The sequence below is a fragment of the Crotalus tigris genome, unplaced genomic scaffold (genome assembly GCF_016545835.1).
Source record: "Crotalus tigris isolate CLP2741 ecotype Arizona unplaced genomic scaffold, ASM1654583v1 scf7180000024276.985868, whole genome shotgun sequence".
In the NCBI taxonomy this organism is placed as follows: domain Eukaryota; kingdom Metazoa; phylum Chordata; class Lepidosauria; order Squamata; family Viperidae; genus Crotalus; species Crotalus tigris.
The window spans coordinates 472,418-494,621 of record NW_024100448.1 but is presented as its reverse complement, the minus strand read 5'-3'; the positions used below and the strand labels follow the sequence as shown (position 1 = coordinate 494,621).

General features: G+C 37.8%; 1 protein-coding gene across 11 annotated transcripts in view; it reads left to right on the top strand.

Moving 5' to 3' along the window:
• Positions 1-1,419: 1,419 nt before the first annotated feature.
• NTRK2 (neurotrophic receptor tyrosine kinase 2) overlaps positions 1,420-22,204 on the top strand; it is a 193,283-nt gene continuing 172,498 nt past the window's right edge. For 10 of the 11 annotated variants that reach the window (XM_039323508.1, XM_039323506.1, XM_039323501.1 and 7 more), the window contains exons 1-2: positions 1,609-2,000; positions 2,244-2,753. In XM_039323508.1, the coding sequence (XP_039179442.1) occupies positions 2,503-2,753 (251 nt within the window). In that variant the 5' untranslated portion in view covers positions 1,609-2,000; positions 2,244-2,502. Of the gene's footprint in view, positions 2,001-2,243; positions 2,754-22,204 lie in introns of all 11 variants that reach the window. The other variant, XM_039323504.1, reaches the window with a different exon arrangement.

Sequence of the window (22,204 nt, the reverse complement as noted above, 5' to 3'; positions counted from 1 at the left end):
GTGAGGGATTTATTTATTTTATTTCCAGTATTGGTATACTGACAAATTATAGAAACTAGGCTTTTCCACTCATAGTGGAAATAAATATACATTGCGTATGTATGTATTTAGGATTTTGGGATTTTCCAAAACACCTCATTTGAGTCCCTTCTATTTTTTGTGGTGATGGTGGGTGTCAAAAAAGCATAGAAGCTACTCCAGGAAATGGAAAGTAATTCCATTTTCCCAGCATTGAAAGTGAATCTTACCACTGAAACTGAATAATACTTCAATATTTTTTTTAAAAAAATATTTGTCCTTGAAGAAATATTAAATCAAGACCAGAGAGCAATTCAGAGAGTAAAATATTTTGTTGCAGTGTCTCTCAATATACACGGAGAAGACATGCTATCTTGACTCCCGGGGAAGAAATGGCAAACTGAGGAAAAACGCTCGCAGTTTTTCCGTGTCCAGCTCTACCTGACATTATTCTCATAACGAAGCATAGATTGTTTTTCATTCCGACAAGTAGTTCACATGTCAGCCACGGGGTGGCGCCAGACCTCGCTCCTGGCTGAAGACACTGCGGTGCATTTTCCTGCTTCTTTTTAAATTACTGCGGAAAGAGAGGGGAGGGGGAGGAAGCAACCGCTAATGAAAAGACAGATTCCGCGACAACTTGTTTTGATGCCTGCCATCCATCACACGTGCCCGGGTATTCAAGAAGAATATATTCCCTATTACCGCATGTGTGGATATCTATCTATCTATCTATCTATCTATCTATCTATCTATCTATCTATCTATCTATCTATCTATCTATCTATCTATCTATCTATCTATCTATCTATCTATCTATCTATCTATCTATCTATCTATCGCTTGTCTCCAGATTCACCCTTGTGTAGATAATGCATGCATGCATGTGACATGCACACACATATCTTTCAGCGGAGAAAGCTATCTAGTCCCATCGCCAGGCAGGCAAGCAGGCAGGCAGGCAGGCTGGAAGGGATGTTGGATTTTCACCCATCTCCCGGGTTCTTAACAGGTTACAATGTCAGCACCGGCGATCCCGGACTTCGTCCTCTCCTAGCCTGGGAAAGCCCGCAGGCCGCCCCGAAGGACCCGCAGCGGTCTCAGTTGCTGCAAGCGAGCGGCGAGCGCGTCGAAAGCGAAAAGCGGGACTCGCCCGCCGTCCCTTGCACTGCGGAAGACGGCGAAACCTAGAGAAGAGCCACCCTCCCTTCGGGAAAGAGCCGGGAGGCGTTTCAATAGCAGGTCAAGCCGGGTGTTATTCAGATCACGTCCCGGCGAGTTTTGGAAGGGAGAAGGCGCAGCTGCTATTGCCCGTGCTCGGGATTGCACGGCGGCGGCGAGAGACTGCAGGATTTATTTAAAAAAAAAAAAAAAAAAAAGGAGAAAGAGAGAGCAAGAGAGGAGGGGAGAGGGAGCGGGAGAGAGGAGAGAGAAGGAAGGAGAGGAAGAGAGAGAGAGAAGGAAGGAAGGAGGGGGGGAGGAGAGACGCTTTGAGGCTTTTTGCCCAGGGCGACGGACCGTCTCGCCCATCCTCACGCGTGCGCGCGTGTTGTGTATGTTGTATCCAGACTCTCTGCCTGACTATTGGTATCTCGTTGCCCACACCTCTTTTCCCCTCCTCTTCCTCTCCTCTCCTCTTCCCCTCCTTCAAAAAAGAATCCGGCTTTTGGGGAGATTTTTCTACCCCTCCTTGCGTCAGCAGCCCAACGTCACTTCACCGGTGACAGCTCCCTCGGTTTGGGGCTGCAGCAGGAGCCGGGGCGCTTTATTATCGGCAGCGCGTGGACTGGGAGGCGGCGGCGGGTGACAGCGCCTGTGTCTGTGCGGGAGGTGGGGGGGGGGCTGCCGACGAGAAGCGACGACGCCCCCACCGCCCCCTCCTTCCTTTCCCAGCCCTGCCCCGGAGCGGCGAACGGGAACCGGGCAGGAGGAGCGGAGCTGGGTGGCGGCACTGCAGCTTTTGCCGAGGTTCGGCCGCCTAGGTAGGGGCAGCGGCCACCTGGCCGAGGAGGAGAGGCTGCGCTAGCTTTATTACTGCTATCCCGGGTCCGGCGGCGGCCGGGCGCCTCTCCGCGCGCGGGGAGCGTGGCCCGGCTCAGCGTGCGCCGCTGCCGCCCTCTGCTCGTGGGGCGGGAAGCGGGTCGGAGTCGGCGAGGGGAAGCAAGGCGAGGCGGCGGCGGCGGCGGCTCCGGCTGCCCCTCACAGGGCATCTCTTTCTTTTCCAGGCTTGGACCTCGGACGCTCTCTGAGGGGAGCCGCTGCGCCCGGGAGGGATTTCGCCGACTGACCGAACCCCAGAAGTTGCTGCCTTCTGAAGGAAGGTGTTGGGGGGGGGGAAAGGAATACAGAGGTGGCGGCTGCTCCCGGACAGGGGACAGAAAGGATGCTCGAGTGACTGACGGCTCGGTGTCCCGGCAGCCGAGCTGGATTGATCGCGCTTGGCGGGAAGGGGAAGAAGAGCCACCGAGGAGCGGCGGCGGCGACATGGGGGCCTCGCCAAGGGCATGGTGGTGGCGGCGGCAGCAGCGGTTTCAGGGTTCGCCCCAGGCGACGGCGACCGGCTTCTGGAGCTTGTGTTGGCTGATGCTGGGCGCCTGGCGGGGGCTGCTCGCCTCCGCTTGCCCCACCTCATGCGCCTGCAGTCCCGAGCGGATCTGGTGCAGCGAAGCCGCGGCGAGCCTCGTGTCCTTCCCCGTGCTCGGCAAGAGGAGCGAGCGGGAGAAAGTCAGCGACATGTGAGTGCCTGAGCGGCGTTGAGGGTTGTTGGGGACCGGGGAGAACGGGAGGGAAAAGTAACGAGGGAGCGAGCGGGAATCGGTCGGATGGTTGAGTTTGGGGTTTGCTTTTAGTAGCGTCGCGTTCAATATAGGCGAAATTTTATTCCCGCTTATTTGTAAGAATGTCCTGTTGTTGATTTAAACAAGCCTCAGACATTGTGTGTGTGTGTGTGTTGCACCTACAGGCAATTTAATTACTGCTTAGTAATTACTGCTTATATATATAGCACATATATATCTAAGCAGTAATTAAATTGGCAGTATGTACAATTTTATTTGTTCAGATCTACATCTTGCACTATACATCTTGGATGTTTAACAAATACTCCTTGGAGAAAACGCTACCTTCCTTAGGGAGTACATAAAATGAGGACTAAGATGAAGCATACCTCTTCTTTTTTATGTCTCCCATTGTGGTGCTGGATGCGTACACGGTTTATGCATATTTTAAGGTACCCCCAGGAAAGGCAGTGATAGTGCATGTGTTGCTTGACAGTCCACTATTGAAAATAAATAAATATACAGAGAATTTTCTGAAACGCTTTTAACTGGAGACTTGCTTTTAAACACCACAATCCATTTGCTATTCCTTCACAAAATCTTTCAAGTTATTACTCAAACATTTTCAATCTGCTTTGTTGAACTGGGCAAAATAGCTTCCTAGCAGTAGTCAAATAGATTTTTATTATAGGGATTCTGCTTAAGAATATGCTTGTCGCTGTTTTGGAAAGAATGTGTAAGAGGAGATGTTCTCTGTATAGCAATGCGCTTGCTCCAAAGGCTACTAGCTGAACGACTAAAAGCCTGGATTGATCTAATTTAGATTTGACTTTGCCTCAGATACAGTTTTAAAAGCATTTAGCTTATGAATCTTAATTGCCCTGAGTCCAATTTCCTGGGAATCATCTAAATGATAAAGCAATAGAGCAAATAGATTGTGTTCATTTTGGTTGAACATTTATTAGTATTGTATTGCTTCTTGTCAGTTTTTTTTACTATGGAGAAGCTTGCTAACTTTCACATTCCTGTTATTCCTCTTTTACAAGAAATGTTACATTATGTAAATAAAGGAAAACAAGGCAAGTAAAGTTGAATAAGCTGGTTGTGTGTAATAATACTAGTAAAAGCTGTGTGGTTTGTTTATATTCTTTTGTGTATAAACAGGGAAGTTAGTGGGATTTATTCCCTCCTTACACGTATTCAGCTTTTACATTTAGTGTAACAGTAGTCTTCGCTTGTTAATATGCATGGGTTTGTTTGCTGTAGAATATGTTCTTGTGTGTAAGAGCTGGATCTGTTTGCAAATAAAGATATGCTTCCCTGTCATTCCTCTAGGATAGATTTTATTGTGTGTTCAAATGCAGGGCTACTGCTTTTGGAGGCTGTGCAAACAAGCAGGTGGATCCTTCTCTCTGCACGTGAGGTGTATATGGAGAGATTGAAGTCCAGTGGCAGAGCACACTTGCCTGGTCTATACTGGAGCTGTGAGATGACTATCATCAATACAATCAGCTGACATTCATGAGAAAAGTAGTTACTATTCCTGTGATGCTTTGAGGTCTGAAGTAATATTCTACAGTGCTAGCTTACTTTGTTTAGTTTCCAAAGCAGTACAATGGCATTTTAATTAAGTTGTAGTTGCCATGTGGATATTGTTAAACTATTAAAGCAGCTAAATGTTTAATTATCATTGAGTATTAATGAACAACCTTGCCTGTTCATCTTTTATGAACATCTTTTAAAGTCAAGGCCAATTTCAGTGCTTCATATCTTATAGAGTAAAATATTAATATACAATAAGTGCTCTTGGGAAATCTGTAATCTTTGTATTAGAAAAATTGCCAAAGTTTGTAACAGAATAAAAACCAATTTTTAGTCTAGAGATGAATCCAAATCAAATGATTAAATAGAGATAATATTAAGTGTATTGCTACACATTTATAAATGTAATGAAGAACATTTTAATTGATCCCAGTGATTGGTTGGGATCTGTAAAAGAATGTATAAAATCAATGTTATGTATCTTGATAATCAACAAATAAGCATTAAAACTAGCCATTTCAATAACTGCTTGAAACATGCACGCATTTTAATCTAAAGCAAAGAGAAAAAAAAATATAAGGCCTTTAAGTGCTGTCCAAGGAAACAATTCAAATTCTTTCTGCCATGTACAGGAATTGGTATAGGATATCTTCTTTAGGATTCCTTTTATCACAAAAAGCAATCCTGAACAGTAATTTCTCAAAGATTATTATCTTATCTGCAATAGCTTTTTTAAAAAGCATAATGATAAACAGTTGAAGTACAGAGCAAAAATAATTGCTATAATACTGTATGCTAAAAAATTTGCAATACACTACCAAGGCAGGTGAGAGAACAACATATTTTCTGCATACACAGACGTTTATATGCATGAGATGATTAGTCAACCAACCTCCACTTCTGATTTCATAAAGAACAAGGCCTGAGTTCAAGCAGAAGTTAATTGCCATGACAGAAACTTAATAGCAATTAAAACAGTCCCACTGGCTGCACATTAGCATCTCAAATAGACTCATTTGGATTAGTTAAAACATTTACTCTTAGTTAAAAGATTTACTTTTAACTAAAAGTAAATTTGGGACATACTGCTAAAACAATCATACAGTAGTTTAATCCAGGGTTTCTCAAGCAATATTAACTTGATCCCTTCCTCTTTCCTTTTCAAATTACCACCTGGCACGGTGACACCACCCCACTGCACCATCAATTCTCTGCTGCAGATGCTCACATGCCATTATTGGCAGGTATGCATGAACTATAGATTAGGAATATAATCTGACCATTATACCAGAGTGGAACTGAACCCAATGAAAAGAGGAACAAAATATTTCTGTCTCCCTCTTTCAAATGTATGGATATAAAGATGAACATTTTTTCTGCTCAATTGTATTGCCACTCATAATAGTTCCATTATGGAGTTTCTTATACCTTTTGTATGAAAAATGTTTTTGGTTACTAATGTTTTCTCTAAACAATGTTTGGAACGGATGTGTTTTTGTCAGATTTCATGATAAAGACAAATTTAGGGTTCATGACAATTTTTATAGGATTTAGTGGAATTTAAGGCCTTGTTATTAGAACCAGGGAGAAAAAAATCATAGTGCTTTTGAAGCAGGTGCATTTCAGCTTTTTTCAACCCGGAGCTTTTGAGATGTAATGAATTGGTAAAAGCCATGATGCATTGGCTTTATGAAAGTTTAACAAATATAGAGGTAATATACTGTATCTGGAAAGCCCATATTGAGAAAGGTAGTGTAAATGAAGACAATTTTTTTTATAGAGTGCTTCTTATGGTATAATAAGAAAAGGAAAAGGCAAAAGGTATGGGTGGAGTAGATATCTACAGATAAGTGAGAAAGGATGATGTTTTTAAACCAACAAAATAATTGTTGAGAGATAAAATTGCAAAGGCCCAGATTTTATTCGGGGCAAAAATGTTATTGTGTTTTAAGTATCAGAAGTTCAGATAAATTACCCCTCCTCCCAATACATCTTATCCAGAACTTTTTTTAATATATTTTTTTGTTTTTTTAACATAGTCACCTTAATATTTGGTAAACAGTGTGTTGTCTGGGTTTTCATTTAAAAACAATCAATAACAATTTCTATAGTTCCATAATCCACATAGTAGCTTTCTTTGATTTTCTCTTCATTCCAATAATATTTTCTTTTACCAAACTTGAATTAATACATGTCTTAGTATTTTGATAGATAACAATTGAATAGAAACATTTTTCTAGTATTTAGCAACCACATCAATATAAAGCTTCTTTTCTAATTAATCATCTTAATTACCTCATCATAGATCCTGTTTTCAAAGTTCTTATTTAGATTCCCCCCCCCCGCAATGTTCAAAACATTCTTACCAGTTAAGATTTTCTCAGAGTTAATTACACTTAAGTATTTAAGTCTTTTTCCTCATACAAGCCATCCCAATATTTTTATGTTTCTCATATATTAAAAGAAAAGAAAAAGAAAAAGAGAAGAAAAAAGAAGGAAATAGTATACTGCTTGAGCAACATGTCCCTCTTAAGCTAAGATACATTTATATCCAGAATTAAACAAATGTTTAATCTTTAAATATTCCATCTAATAAATCCAATCATCTAATCTTTTGAATCTATTCAGAACATTCTTATCAATTGAGATTTTCTCAAGATCAATTACACTTAAGTATCTAAAACATTTCCCTCATATAAAGTGTCTTATCCAGAACTTATGGAGTGTAAAAGTTTTTGTTTGTTTTGTTTTGAAATTTGGTTTATGGAATCAGGAAGAAGATGGAATTTTTATCACCAAGCTTTCTCTCTTTCTCTCTCTCTTAATAGGTTATTCACAGACTTGCTTGTCTGTTTTAATGAATAACATAGTCCTGATCTTACAAACCTATGCTTATAATGAGATTGTGTTTGATCCTGTTCGTTGGGGTCCTGGCACGAGCTTGAAAAGCTTTTGTTACATACATACATACATACATACATACATACATACATGCATACATACATACATACATACATACACACATACACATTGGTAATGATTATTGTTCCATAATGGACCATAATCTACTTCTGAAGCAATTGTTGCAGGTTATTGGTTACACAAATATTCCAATCTTTGCAGAGAGGCACTCTGCCATGAACATTAATGGAGCCCTCGCATAACTGTTGCTGATGCTAAAGAACATGTTTAAGACATTTCTGTTAGAAAAAAAAGGTAAAAATCACTTTAGATTTTAGAGCTTATGAAATCCCTTTAGGGTTTAAATCAGAATTTTTTCATAGTAGAATTTTAAATGGAAATGGACTTTGAGCTTTCAGGTTCTAGTTCTTCTAGTAGTTCTTCCTTTTGTACTAAAATAAATGCAATTGCAAATAATGGCTTAGACTATTAAACCATTTTATAGAATGGCTTAGCAAAATTTGATAGGGTTTGTAGCAAAACAGTATTACACTGACATGACAGCTTTTGGGAACAACAACAATTGAAGTTAATTGCTCTGTTCAATGTGTCTCCCCAAAATCCTCTGTACTCCGGTTTTTTTAAAAAATCAGTTCTGTATGTGCTGGTTACATACATCGAAAAACCACAAAAGAAATATGTGCAGCAGTTACATAAACTAATTCAAATATTTTAATAAATAATATATATTTAATAAATAACATGTATTATACAGTTTTAAGAATGAAGTATAACAAAGTATAACAAAGTGAAGGTTTGGTGAAATCAGAGAAAAGAGAGTATTGCTTTTGATTTCCTATTTTTTCAGTACTTTATTCCTTACATAGTTTTTTTTTTTTTTTAATGCAGGGAAAGTTCCTTTGAAAGAAGACCAACTAGTATAATCTGCTCTTTAAAAAAATAACTTTATGGGTATTTTTTCCTCTACAGAAAGTTCCTTTGGGATTGAAATTTTAGTCCTTTCTGAAGAGGACAACTCAATTCAATCAGATGTTACATTCAATGTGTGATTATAAGAAAAACACATGCGGAAAATCTTGGCAGATTTCAGTGTGTCTCCAACAGGCCCAGACAAACTTTATGACGAAAATACAACCAGTATTAACCAATATACTATACTGTGCCATTGCCTACATTGGTTCTTAAGAACAGATAAGGAGCAAAAAAGACTAATCATACATGCATTATGATCCCAGAACAATTGAGGTATCTGAGATACTATATGAAAAATTGCTTGCATGCAATTTTAAAGGGACATTTCATTCTTTTGTAGCTGTACTGCTCTAGAACAAATAGGAAATGGTTAGAAAAGAAATTAAGGCATCATTATCCAGATATGATTTGGAAGGCTATGCTGTTCCCTAATAACATGCCACCTTCCTTATTCTTCCAAGTTTTTTAAATCAATTTTTCAATAGTATGACTTCATATGAGCCTTTACTCCGTTACCTTTATTTTACAGTGAGTGAACTTTTAATGAAACATTTAATTTCTTGCAGCATTTATTTTTCTATACAAGATGTTAAACTCTGATTTTTTAAGGAAAAATCTTGTTGCAAATGAGTCATTAATTTATATATGATTTTCACATGAGTAAGTATTTTAGAGGCTGAGTTCTAAATCTGCAGAACTATTCTCCTTATCCTAGAACCGTGGTGGCGAACCTATGGCACGCGTGCGACAGGTGGCACGCAGAGCCCTCTCTGTGGGCATGCGCACCGTCGCCCCAGTCCTAGGCCTTCAGCTTTTTGCTTTAGGCCTCCACTGCCGTGTGCAAAAAAAAAAAAAGTTCAATCAATCGATCAATTTCAACTTCTCATGGAAAAAAAAAATCTCACAAAGTTGGAATTGATTGATTAAACTTTTTAGTCCTACCCAGTCTGTTGTTATAACCGCAACCATGCCCACCCAATGGGCCATGCCCACCCAATTGTCGACATCCACCCAATGGGCCACGCCCACCAGGCACCCAACGATACATAAGTAGGTTTTGGGTTGCAGTTTGGGCACTCGATCTCTAAAAGGTTTACCATCACTGTCTTAGAACAATAAATGTAGTTGAGCTATATTTTATTATTATTTTTTATAAATAACATAAGTCAGAGAACAAATGTGATAATCCATCTTCCTATTTTCAACAACCCGGTGAGGTGAGGTGAACTGAAGAAAAGTGACTGGGTTTAAAATAAATCTAAACTACTATAAAGCATAGTCATGAATTGATTATTCTTGATTAGAGCTAAATAAGCCCACAATCAGGTTTCAGTGATTGCTAATTCATAATAGTCAACCCAAATAAATAAACCAGTAAAAACAAAAAATGGTTATGATATATTGAATTACAATTGAAAAAGAAAACTAAAATGGGTTAGGGGAAGAAAATATGTGAATGATATTCTTGCTTTGAAGTAAAGGCCCCCTACAACATTTTTTATAGTTCCCACTTGCATAGGTCTGATGACAAAGATACACATGACAAAAACTCTTGCCTATTCTTGTTTATAAATTTTCCACACAAGTAAATAAAAAGCATTTGTATCATGATGCATGTTTTGTCACTTGCCCTTTCTTACCCTCCTTGAAGTTCCAATGCCCACTTTTGAGGAAATTTGTTATGTTCAAGAATCTGTGATGAACTATATTACTTGATACTGTCTTTTGTAGTCAAAATATTTATTTTAATTTTTTAGGGATGGTACTTGTGATGCCAGTTAATTGGTAGTGATTGTATAAAGGAAGATTCATTGTAAGAATGTCTTATACGTAGAATATTAAGGGATTACTCTGTCAGAGTTGTTAAGCAAACTTTATAAGTAGTGGACAGTTCTTAATGAAGCATGAAAAGAATAATTTATCAATTATAACAAAACATGTGTTTCATTTTTCAACATGTAATCAGTTTTGTTCCGCTTAAAATTCATTCTGATTCAGAGAGATTTACTTTATATGTAGGCAAATACATTTTTGCCATTTTTCTTATTATATGATTCAGAAAGATGCCCTTATGGTATTTTTACTTTAATGATAAAGTATCAAATGCTAACAGCAGAAAGAAATACAGTAAAATTATGATTAGCTAAAGAAGTTAGTGCTAATTCAGTCTTTTGCGTATGTGCAAAGCACTCAATCTTGCGGATCTAACCAGCAACTGTTGAGTAACTTTGCTTTCCACGAATTTGCCTTATATTATTTTAAAGGTTGATCACATCTCTTTGTATCACATTCCATAGTTGTAATTATGCATTGCATAAAGTATTTTTTTTGTATATCCTCTCATATTTTGTATTTTGAGAGAGAAAAAACTGTTCCCTCTTAACTTTTTTTTAAATAAAAAGACCCAAATATTGTGTTTGTTTTGGGGTAATGGTTGTACCATAGGGAGCATATCCTGTATTCCTGGAAAAGTGCCCTTGACACTTTCAAGATCTGAAGAAGAGAAAAGAAAGGCTGAGGAATTCTGGGAGTTGAAGTCCACAAGTCTTAAAGTTGCTAAGGTTGAGAACCCTTGGAAGGTAAAGAGAAGCAGTGTGAAAGAAAATTCATTTAAATCTTAATAGATTGTGGATTTTCTACCACAGGCTGTCCTGATGACTGAAGTTAGATTGAAATATTGCTTTTCCTCCAGAGACCTACAGTTTGTACTGTGAGACCTATCTTGGATAATTGCTGCAAAAGTTGCCAAATTTCTTGGAACAGGTGTGACTTGAAGAAGCCGGTTGATGCCCTCTTCTCATTATTAGTTGTTTCAATTTGGTTTGCTTTTTCTGTGTTTTAAATTTTGCATTTTTGTGTCTTGATCTAAAACCATAGATAAATACTTTGATTTAATTTGATTCTGTATGGCTTACAGAGGATTTAAAAGAAATACCGGTAGCTTTTATTTAGTAACTACCTTGTACAGTGACTGTTCACAGGCCTGTAAAGCAAAGGAAAGCTGAAGTAAGGTAATAAGCATGGTCTAATTTCATTTAGCAACCATTTTGCTTAACAACCAAGTAGCCAGTCCCAATTGTGGTCCTTGAATGAGATTTCCTTGTAAGCCCAAGTAAAAAGTCAGTAACAATAAAATGCAACCATACCAGAGAAGAAAGCAACCTTGACTACATCACAATTATAATGGATTCACACATTATCCTTAATCTAGTGCTTTTGGGAAGAATAGTATCCTCAGGGAATTTGTATCAAGAGCAGAGCACTTAATTACAAACTTGAGGATGCTTCACTGTGTTTAAACCTTTCTGTGTTGTACCATTTCATTGCATGCTTAGAATTTGTGCATGAAACTTATGTGTAAAAGAAAAGAAGATAGGCGCAAAGAGTGTAGTCAAAGAAAACTAGAAACAGGCTTTAAAAAGGCAGAGAAAATGCAGAGCAGTTCTACTGAAATTAGAAAGTTATTTTGAAAGTGCAAGGAACCCCAGCAGAAAGTGAAATTAAAAATAAAAGTAATCAATTGGGGTTAAACTGAAGGTAGAGTTTCTGACAAAAATATTTATGATAATTAATAAAAAATGGGAATGATATATAAAAGATAGGAATTGAAATAAATGATATAACTCTTGTATTAAATTGTAATAAATGCTGTGAATATTTTGAAAACATTAAATTATCCAAGACAGTTGTATTTCATGGAAAAATGGAATGAATGATGGGAAGTTTTACCTAAATAGCAAAAAATTAGAGCAAATAGATGCATTTGTGTACCTCTGTAAATTATTTATTAAAGATGGGAATAGATGGGAAAATGTTAAGACATGCAGTATTATGTGGTCTGCTTCAAGAGATGAAAATTGAAACAAGAGAAAATGGCTGTGTGTGCTACTTTTCACTTTGTTACCCAAAATGAGAGTTGGCATATCAGTGGAAACATAAAAGTTATGTTGAATGCAGTAGGAATGGGTTACTTAAGAAGTATGTGTGATAAAACCAGAAGAGATGGGGCCAAATATAAATGGATCCTTTGATTATCAAAGTGAGTGACCACTGGGAAGTATATTTAAGGAATTATAGTTATAACGTATTAATATTATAATTTAGATCGGCTATCAGTAGACATAAAAAAATAAACCATATTTACACACCATTCAAAAGAAACAGTAAAAAAACTAAGAAGAAAACAGAAAGACCAGAACACATTTTCTCTAGCAGCCTACATCCCTCAAATAAACTGGTATTAATACCAGCCAAACAATCAAGCAGAAAACACTAGATGGCAGTAAGCAATACCGAAAACCCTAGCTCCATCTTGTGGTCGCTTTGTTTTTTTGCAACCCACATGTAGTAGGCCTATCTTATGAGGCATCAATCCCTTCACAGAAGTAGGAAGGTAGATCTGAAATAATTTTAGTGAAACTATTGTTCTGTCTATTTGTTTGTTCATGTATTAAATATTTGGAGGTATATATCCATTATTCAACAGCATTGGCTTTTTCTATTAAGGCATATTAGGATCAATCACTTGCTATATATATTTTAGAAGTCACCTGAATATGTTCTTACCTTGTGGAAAACATTTGCCCTTCTCGCCTTGTTTTTATTCTAAATAGATGTGTTAGACATTGTATGAAGATTGAGAAATGGTCCCTGAATCCTGTTCTTATGAATGTAATTGTTATTTCTGAAATTGTCCTTGTAAAGTAATCCTATATTAGAATCAGGAGGCCTTTTTGTATAATAGGTTTATTAACAATTTTAGGATTCTCACAAGCATAATCTGAAATAGAAATACTGCAAGAAAATTCTCCCCCTCTCCTCCAGCGTTCATAGATTATATGCGAATGTTAGATGATAGTCATCCCCGATTTGCCTTTGGCAGTTCTGGATTTTCAGTGTTTTAATTATGAATAATATGCATGTGCATATGTACTTTTTAAAAATGCTAATATTGTATATTAATCTGGGACTCCTCTACACTGTATTATATTCTCAGAGTTCAATATTAGGGATGTCGGTTTTCAAGTAGATTATGAAAATGGATAGAAGACAAGATCTTTAGATACCAATTGCATAATGCTGATGAAGAGGAAAACAAATATACTGTATCACCATGCCAGGCTTTGTTAATGATGAACATACAGTAATTAGGGGATCTAGTGACTGGAGTGGTTGAAAGAATTTTAGATGTCTCAGGTTGTTTACATTTATTGTAGTGTATTAAAAGAACACCATGTTCTACCACATGACTTCAGTAATCTGCCCTCCTTGTGTTAGAATGATTTTTGCCTAACTTAGAAAGATGATTCAATTAAATAAAAGCCATTTCTGAGAGCAGAAAAACATACTGAATTTCTCACAATTGTGCTTAGAAAGCCACTGTAAAACCAAAGCTTTTAGAATATTAATGTTTGATAAGCAACATCAAGGCAAAGTAGTTGTGAAAAAGCTTTTGGTCAGATAAGGTTTGTTCTTAAATCTCTCTCTGATAAGATTATATTCAGAGAATTTTCTTCATCTATCCCCTAGTGAGATGAAGCTAAAGTGGTTTATATCAAAATGCTCACAAAGTAGTAGCAGTTCACATTTATTCAGGCAAATTCATTCCTGGTCTGGGCAAAGACAAATTTAATTCCATATTATAACCCACCAGTTCATCTTCCATGACTCTCATCAGTGATAAAACTTTGAATGTCTAGGAAAAGTCTCCCAACTATGTTATTTCATTTTTTATTGAGAATGTGTCTGGTTGGCTAAATAATGTCCTGTATATAAACTATATGCCGGAAAAAACTTGCTGTCCAGTGTGCTCATGATGGTGATGATGATGATGATATAAACCAGGGGTCCTCAACCTTGGCAACTTTAAGACTTGTGGACTTCAACTCCCAGAATTCCTCAGCCAGCTTTGCAAAGCTGGCTGAGGAATTCTGGGAGTTGAAGTCCAAAAGTCTTAAAGTTGCCAAGGTTGAGAATCCCTGATATAAATTATAGCTGTGAAATATAAGATATACATGGGAAAAGATATTATAGGCCTCTAGAAGTTGTTAATTTGTGCTAACTACTATGGGTTGCTGGAAGTTTTATATGAACAACATCTGATAGTCTGTAGGTTCCTTATCAAGGCTCTAATGAAAACCAGCTGGGTGACTTTGCGCCAGTCGCTCTTTTTCAACCCAATCCACCTCACAGGAATATTGTTATAAAAAAACAGGCAGGAATATTATCTACATCCTTTTTAGTAGGGCAAACAAAGGCAGGAAGTAAATCTAATAATAAGATAAATAATGTTGGAATCGTTCAAATATACATCTTTAATTTATTGTTTAGGCAATAATTATTGTAATACTAATTTAAATACAGCAAAACTTCCCCTACTAGTGTAGTGTTGTTTCTTTCTCCAGGTTGTTATTTGTCAACCCTTATTTTTCCAATTTAAGTAGAACAGTACTTTTAAGGTTGAAGGACATTTTATATTAACTGTGCAGTATGTGAATGATGTTGCTAATTTTATTGTGTGAAATCCAGATTTTTGTTCAGTTTGAGGGCTTAAACCTTTCCATCCACATGCTTCAGTTTTTAATTAAAAAAAAAACAAGATAATCCTCCATCGGTACCATGCGAAGCACCTGGAAAGAAGAAGGTTTTAAGAAATCGAGGCACAATGGTATCCATGTGATGCTTCCTTTGTTTGGAATTAGATTGGTCAGTTATGCTGTGTAATCCAGAGGTCCCCAACCTTTTGGGTATCAGGGACCAGTTACGTAGAGAGAGGTTGTTCCGCGGATTGGAGGGGGCATGGTTTTGTGTGCTGCCTGCATCCTGCGGATGGGGCTTTGCTTGTTTGTGCAGACTGGTTGCTGATATGCCGCGGCCCGGTACCGGTACCGGTCCTCAGACCAGGGGTTGGGGACCCCGGGTATAATCAATGAGTGAGTTGATCTTTGTACTCCATTTATCATACTCAGATCTCTTATTTGTTCAGAAATCTTGGGTGCTTCTATTTGATTTTGTAGAATTTTTTCCCCAACATAGTATTATAAATGAGGTTTTACTAGTGTTTTATATGATGTTATTCAGGTCTTCCCATCCACGGTACACATAATATATACTGTATATTGCTCGGTGGAATATATCATATTTATAGAGACCTTGGCATTATTGTTATTTTCCATAAATGATTTCTTAAATAGTCAAGCCTTATACAGCTGGGCAAGATCAAGTAAAAAAGAACTACGTAGACTTCAGTAAAGTATATTTAATTCTAGTCTTAGAGTAAATAGAGAATCTTGGAATAAATAGAAAATATAAGCATTTTCAACCATCCTTTATAGTGATTTCAATAAGGAAGAGTCTCCTAGAATGATTTGAAATGCTTTTTTCCTATTTCTGGCTACTTGGATTGAATTGAAATTTATAAAATAAGCTGCTGATAGACTCACCTTCTATGTCTATATTGTTTATTCCAGCCTCTCCACAATTTCTCACACAAATTACACATGGCTTTAGCTAGAATTGTTATACCAGTACAGAAGAACATTCTGCTAAAACCAACATCTTTATGTTTTACCTACCAAGTTCTTCTCTTAGTACAATTTTTTGAACATTACCATTCTTAATCAAGCTACAGGTGTGATAAAATTCTTAACTTAGGCCTGGAGCCATAAGAATAGTATGGAAAGAAAGAAGTCAAAGCTAGTTGGTGTTGCATTTTATCTAAAATGCATATGGTATACTGTTGGTATAGTTTGATTATAGACAGGATTGCACTCCTGATAGAGGTGCAGATCTGTGACTCAGAGTTCTCCTGGACTCATGGCTATTGCTGTAAGTGAAATCCATGGGCAGGACAGCTTTCTGCAGCGGTGATAGGTATGCCATTTGTAGCCCTATTTAGGGCAGGAGAATGTGGCAACAGGAACACATTCCCTCATGGATATGAGGCTTGGGTTCATGGGGCTTAGAAGATTTGCTTCGTTATTTATTTATTTTGTTATTTATTAGATTTGTTAAAGCTACTCAACTCTTAAAAAATAATAACTCTAGAGTGTTTACACCAGGAATTTTCAACCTTTTCACCCATTGTACCACTTTTAGGCAATATCCGAGTACCACTTCACATGACCCTGGGACACTGTGACCGTCATAAATATGAATCAGTTGCCAAGCATCTGAATGTAAATCACAAGACCCTGGAGATGCTGCAACATTCCAGGTGATTGGCACTTCTTCTGGGGTCGGCAGAAGCACCAGGATCAGCGCCAAGCTCCAGCTGGAGCCTGAAGCTGATCCTGGTGCTTCCGCTGAGCCCTGACAGCCCTGCAGCTCTAGCCATCTCTCGCTCAGGCTTGTGTGATGCTGACACTATTAAGCTCATTCCCCTCCCCCGTTACCACTTTTCTAGGATGGTTGTGTACCACCTGCTAGGTGCCAATGTACCACAGGTGGTACCCGTACTACTGGTTGATAAGCCTTGGTTTACACAAAATATTCTGTATGTTTGGTATATAGGTAGTCCTCAAATTACGATCACAACTGAGCCCAAAATTTATGTTGTTAAGTGAAAGATTTGTTAAGTGAGTTTTGCCCCATTTTACGACTTTTCTTGCCCCAGTTATTGAGTGAACCACAGCATTTGTTAAATTAGAAATACAGCTGTTAAGTGAATCTGGCTTCCCCATTGACTTTGCTTGTCAGAAGGTCGCAAAAGGTGATCACATGACACTGCAACCGTCATAAATATGAACCAGTTGCCAAGTATCCGAATTTTGACCATGTGACCACGGGGATGCTGCAATGGTTATAAGTGTGAAAAATGGTCATGTCACTTTTTTCAGTGATGAAACTTTGAACAGTCACTAAATAAACTGTTGCAAGTTGAGGACTACTGCATGTACCACCTCTGGATTTCAGTTCTACCCCTGGATTGCTGACTTTGAGGGAGGCAGTGACAATTTTTCAGAAGACTTTCAGACCGGTTTCATAGGTTTTATTTTCTTTATGAGCAAGATGCTGTCAAGCTCCACATAGCTGGCAAATCAGAAAAGTGAGAACACACTGTTTTCAGAAAGGCATCTTTAATGCTAATCAGGGATAAAAACATAATCTTATAAACAGTAAGAGTAAATTCCAGGCAGACTTATAGTGAATTAATTAAGGCACAGTTTTTCTGAAAGACTTCTTCCCAGCCTGTCATGCATGCTCAAGCTTGATTTTTTTAAAATTAATTTAAAACATTTGAATTCATTTATATTTTGATAGATTTGTGACAGTGAATTTTACCTAGTATTTTATCATAAACATTTGGATTAAAAAATATAGAGTTATATAGCCAAGAAACACTCAAATATTATTCTGACACCTTTATACAAGTATATGTAATGTGAACATAAAGTTCTGCTCAGCACATTTGAAAAGAGTATAACAGAGTTTGAAAAAGTGTAAAAGAATGGAACTGAAATGGTCAGAGCCTTGAGCATTGTATGGAAAAAGGCTAAAATATTTGGAGTTCTTTAGCTTGGTGGTGATGAGGGCCTGACTGGATAAAATGGATGGGGAAACATTTTAAAATAATTGTGAAGAAATTTATGACCGACAAAAGAAAATCTTCATGGTGCATAATTAGTCTGTGGAGTTAATTGCTGTAATACATAATGATGGTTACAGGTAGTCCTTGACTTACAACAGTTCATTTAGTGACCATTTGAAGTTACAATGGTACTGAAAAAAGTGACTTATGACAATTTTTACACTTATGACCATTAAAACATCCCCATGATCACATTATCAAAATTCAGACACTTGGCAATTGGTTCATATTTATGACGGTTGCAGTGTCCTGGGATTCTGTGATCACTTTTTGTGACCTTCTGACAAGCAAAGTTAATGGAGAAGCCAGACAAGCAAGCTTAACAAATGCAGCAGTTCATTTAACAGCTGTTGCAAGAAAAGTTGTAAAATGGGGCAAAACTCACTTAACAAATGTCTCGCTTAGCAAGAGAAATTTTGGGCTCAATTGTGGTTGTAAGTCAAGGACTACTTATACCAAGATGGCATTAAAAAGGGCTTAGTAAAAATCATGAACATTGAGTATACTAAGATCAAATAATAGTGAAGAAATCAGTGTTACGTCCAGAGGCCGGGTGGCAGAGGGACATGTTTCCATCTTCTCCTTGTGAGGAATTCATTGGCAGTTAGTTGGATAGTGTGGAAAACGAATGCTAGACTGATTCAGTCCTTACGTTCATATATGTATTGCCTAGGTCACTAACTTTGAAGCTGTGCACCTTCAGGGAACATCTTCTGCAATGAGTGTATTTGCTATGGAATCTCTGGCCTTAAAAACCCTCTGTGTTAGAAGAACCTGGAGCACATTCAGTTCATAAAGAACTCTGGCCAAACCTGTTAATCCTTCTTGTCACTTTGCATCAACTAAGAATAAATCCTAAAATAACTTTCCCCAACCTGGCATGCTCCAGATGTTTTGTGACTGCAGCTTCCAGAATACCCACTGGAATTGGTAAATCATCCCAAACTTTCATGTGAGGGATCATGCCATTGCTGATCTTTTGGTCGGGGTACAGTTGATAAGCTTCCAAGGAAACCAAGGTTTCTTGGAACACTGTTTTGAAAACAACTAGCAGAGCGCATCTGGAATACATCTAGAGTAACACATCCCTCTGAATTTTAATCACAATGTTTTACTTATTTCAAATAGGCTGGCAACAAATAGACAAAGTCCTCTGGATGAAGAGTACTCCTTTTCTCTTTCTTTCTCTCTCTCTGTGTTTTTGTAAATACACTTGAAAGTTCAGTGTGAGATTTGCAGTTATGTGATCCCGTGCGTGACAAGAGTTTTATCCCTAAAATCTGTAGTAGTATTCCATTAGTTTTGCTGAGGCCCTTTGTGATGGCTCCCTCAGATTCCAGCTTGGATGAGGAGGAAGAGCTATCCTAGAAGGAGTATGTGGTGTATCAGGGAAAGCTGGAAGGGTCTGTGCTGGAGGTAAGACAAATAGCAGTGGAAGAGGACGATTGTGGTGAAGCAATTCCCAGATTGTTGGAGGATGCCGGGAGTGGCTGGAAGAACAGCTGGCCATGCAATCCAGAGAGGACATGCAGCTGCAACCAGTCAGCGTGGATGAGGAGCAGTTGCCACCCCTTCCCGATCCAAGGACATGCAAGACCCAGTGGAGAGAGGTGCTATGGAAATCAGTGAGACTAATCATGAGGAGGTAGCCTCGCCCCTCTTAATGGTTGGCACCTACTTAACAAGGATTTTGAACTTGGTTGGTGTTGGAGGCAACCACTCATACTCCAACTCACCGTGAATGTTTGGAACCCTTTTGTTCTTCATTATGCCTTGGATCTGTTGGAGTCATGCTTGCCTTTGTCCTGCTTCAACTCAGTGGAGTCATGTTTGTTTCTGCCTTGCCTGAACGGATAGGAACTGTGGTTGTTTTCGTTGAGCTGTGATCCAACGGGACTTCTTAGGTGCTGTGAATAGTGGACTAGGCCACTATTGTCCGGGAGTTAGAAAAGACTTAAAGGGGGCCGCCCCAGTGGGAACTTGGGGAAAGCCCAGGGGTAGTTGTGTGAATAAACACATCTAACTCCTTACAGCAGGCATGTGTTTGTGGACTGGGGCAGGACACCATTAATGAGCAGCAAATTTCTGAAGGATTTGATTTTGACACTATGCAAAGGGAGATTGTGAGCATGCCAATGTGAAAAAAACCTCTCTTGTCATTTCTGCTTTACTTTTGTTTATTTTTCTACTGCTTTCCTGTTCGTCTCCTGCTGTGTTTCATTGTTACAGGATGTACATGATATTCATGGCACTTCATGTGTACCAACCTAATTTATGTTGGAATATCTGAAGTATCATATAAAACATGATTTGAGGAATAATATGTTGTACAATCGATTCCGGGGACATATATAATATCAGAAGCCAATACAATATTGTAGATTTCTTTAAATAATTTCAATATGTAAATAATAAGTACATACTAGAAACAGCTATTAGAATTTTTTTGGAATATCTAGCCATTTAAATAAGGTAGCCAATGCAATTTATTTTTCCTTCAGTTACTTCCAATCCTCTGCATCCCACTGGTAATCACTTGGCAAGGTTAATCTGTCAGTTAACAGCTCCTTTGAGTTTTAAGGAACTCTTCTTCATGATGTCAGTGATCATATCTTGCCACCTTATCTTCTGTCAGTTTCTTGATTGCCTTCGATTTTTCCAAGCATCAAGGTATTCTCCAATAACTCTTGAGTTCACATTATGTGTCCAAAATATCTCAGCTGAAGCTTCCAATGAATAATCTGGCTTCCTTCATCTGGTACTGAATGTTTTGTTCTTGTGGCAGTCCAAGATCTTTCCCACCATTTTCTGCAGTGCCATACGGTTCAAAGACATTGATTTTCCTTCCTTCAACCTCTCTAAGGATCCAGCTTTCACAGCCAAGTGCTACAACTGGAAAACCTATAGCCTTGATAATACCTATCTTTGTTATCAATATAATGTTTCTGCATTTCAGTATTTTGTGGAGACCTGTCATAAACTTTCTCCTAGATAGCAAAGGTCTGTTTATTTCATGACTACAGTTATCAGTCTTGTGATTTTTTAAAAAAAAATTGGTCAAAAGATAAAGTCTACTATTGTTCCAAGTTCTCTGTCTATTGGCTTTGGTTTGGCATTGCTATTGAGATAATCTTAGCTTTCTTTTTAAATTTTTAATGCTAAAGAGTAGTCCAGCCCTGCAGGCTTTTTTTTTTTTTAATTTTCATCATGAGCTTCCTTAAATCTTCTTTACTCTAGCCATGAAAATTGTATTATCAGCATATCTATGGTTATTAATTTTAATTCCTATTTTTTAGTTAAATATTTCTCATGGTATATTTTTTTAATAAATCAGGTAAATAAGCTGACAGCAAACAACCCTGGTATATCCTTTCCCAATATTGAATCAATTAGTTGCTGTTCTAACTTTTGCCACAAATTCTTCAGTAGCAAATGAAATAATACATCCAAACTTGTAAGGACTGTTTAAGCTAGATAATGAGTTTAAAATATCCCCAATCTTCCTTCTATATTGTTGCAAGAAAATTGCATGATCATATCCATGTAATTATCAGAAGAATATTTATATTTTTAATCTTATTATATTAAGACTTGACTACTGTAATTCTCAGAGTTTCTGCCACTGTCTCCAGTGATAAATACATAAATCTAACTAATTGATTTACATGCTATTGACACCCAAGTTGGCATTGATTCTTCCTGACCATATAGATCAGTGGTTCTCAACCTTTTTAATGCTGTGACCCCCAACTGGTCGTAAGTCGAGGACTAATCAACCGGTTGTAAGTCGAGGACTACTCAACTGGTGCAGCACTGTTTGCAGAATGGGACTTTTGACGGGCTCAGCAGGGCAGAGACAGCCTGGACAATTTCTATTGGCTTTCGAAAGCCAATAGAATAAAAGGGAGTAGCACAGCTAAGGAAAAGGGGGAAAAAAATGGCGGACTGCGTTGTTTGGCGACCCCTGTGAAATGGTCGTTCAACCCCAAATGGGGTCCCGACCCACAGGTTGAGAACCACTGGTATAGATAGATTTTCTCCATGATGCTCTGTCCCTAAGCTGTTTTTTTCAGATCTTCCAATATATACTTTCTCTTATTGCATATTATTGGTCATTATTTTTCATAGATTGATTATGTAAATTATGATACGGTACCTCATTTTTCCATCCTTGAGTTCCTTTCCTTGCATTCATAATATTCAAAAAGCAAATTTCTTATGAAAATAGGTACATATTTTATGTGTAATTCTATCAAAACCTTTGCAGATGATTTGGCTTACCTAAGGTTTTTTTTAATGTAGTTTTACAAAATGTAATAATTTGCTTCTATTCAGGAGTCTTTTTAATACTTTTTATTCTATGTACTATGTATTTTTTTATTTT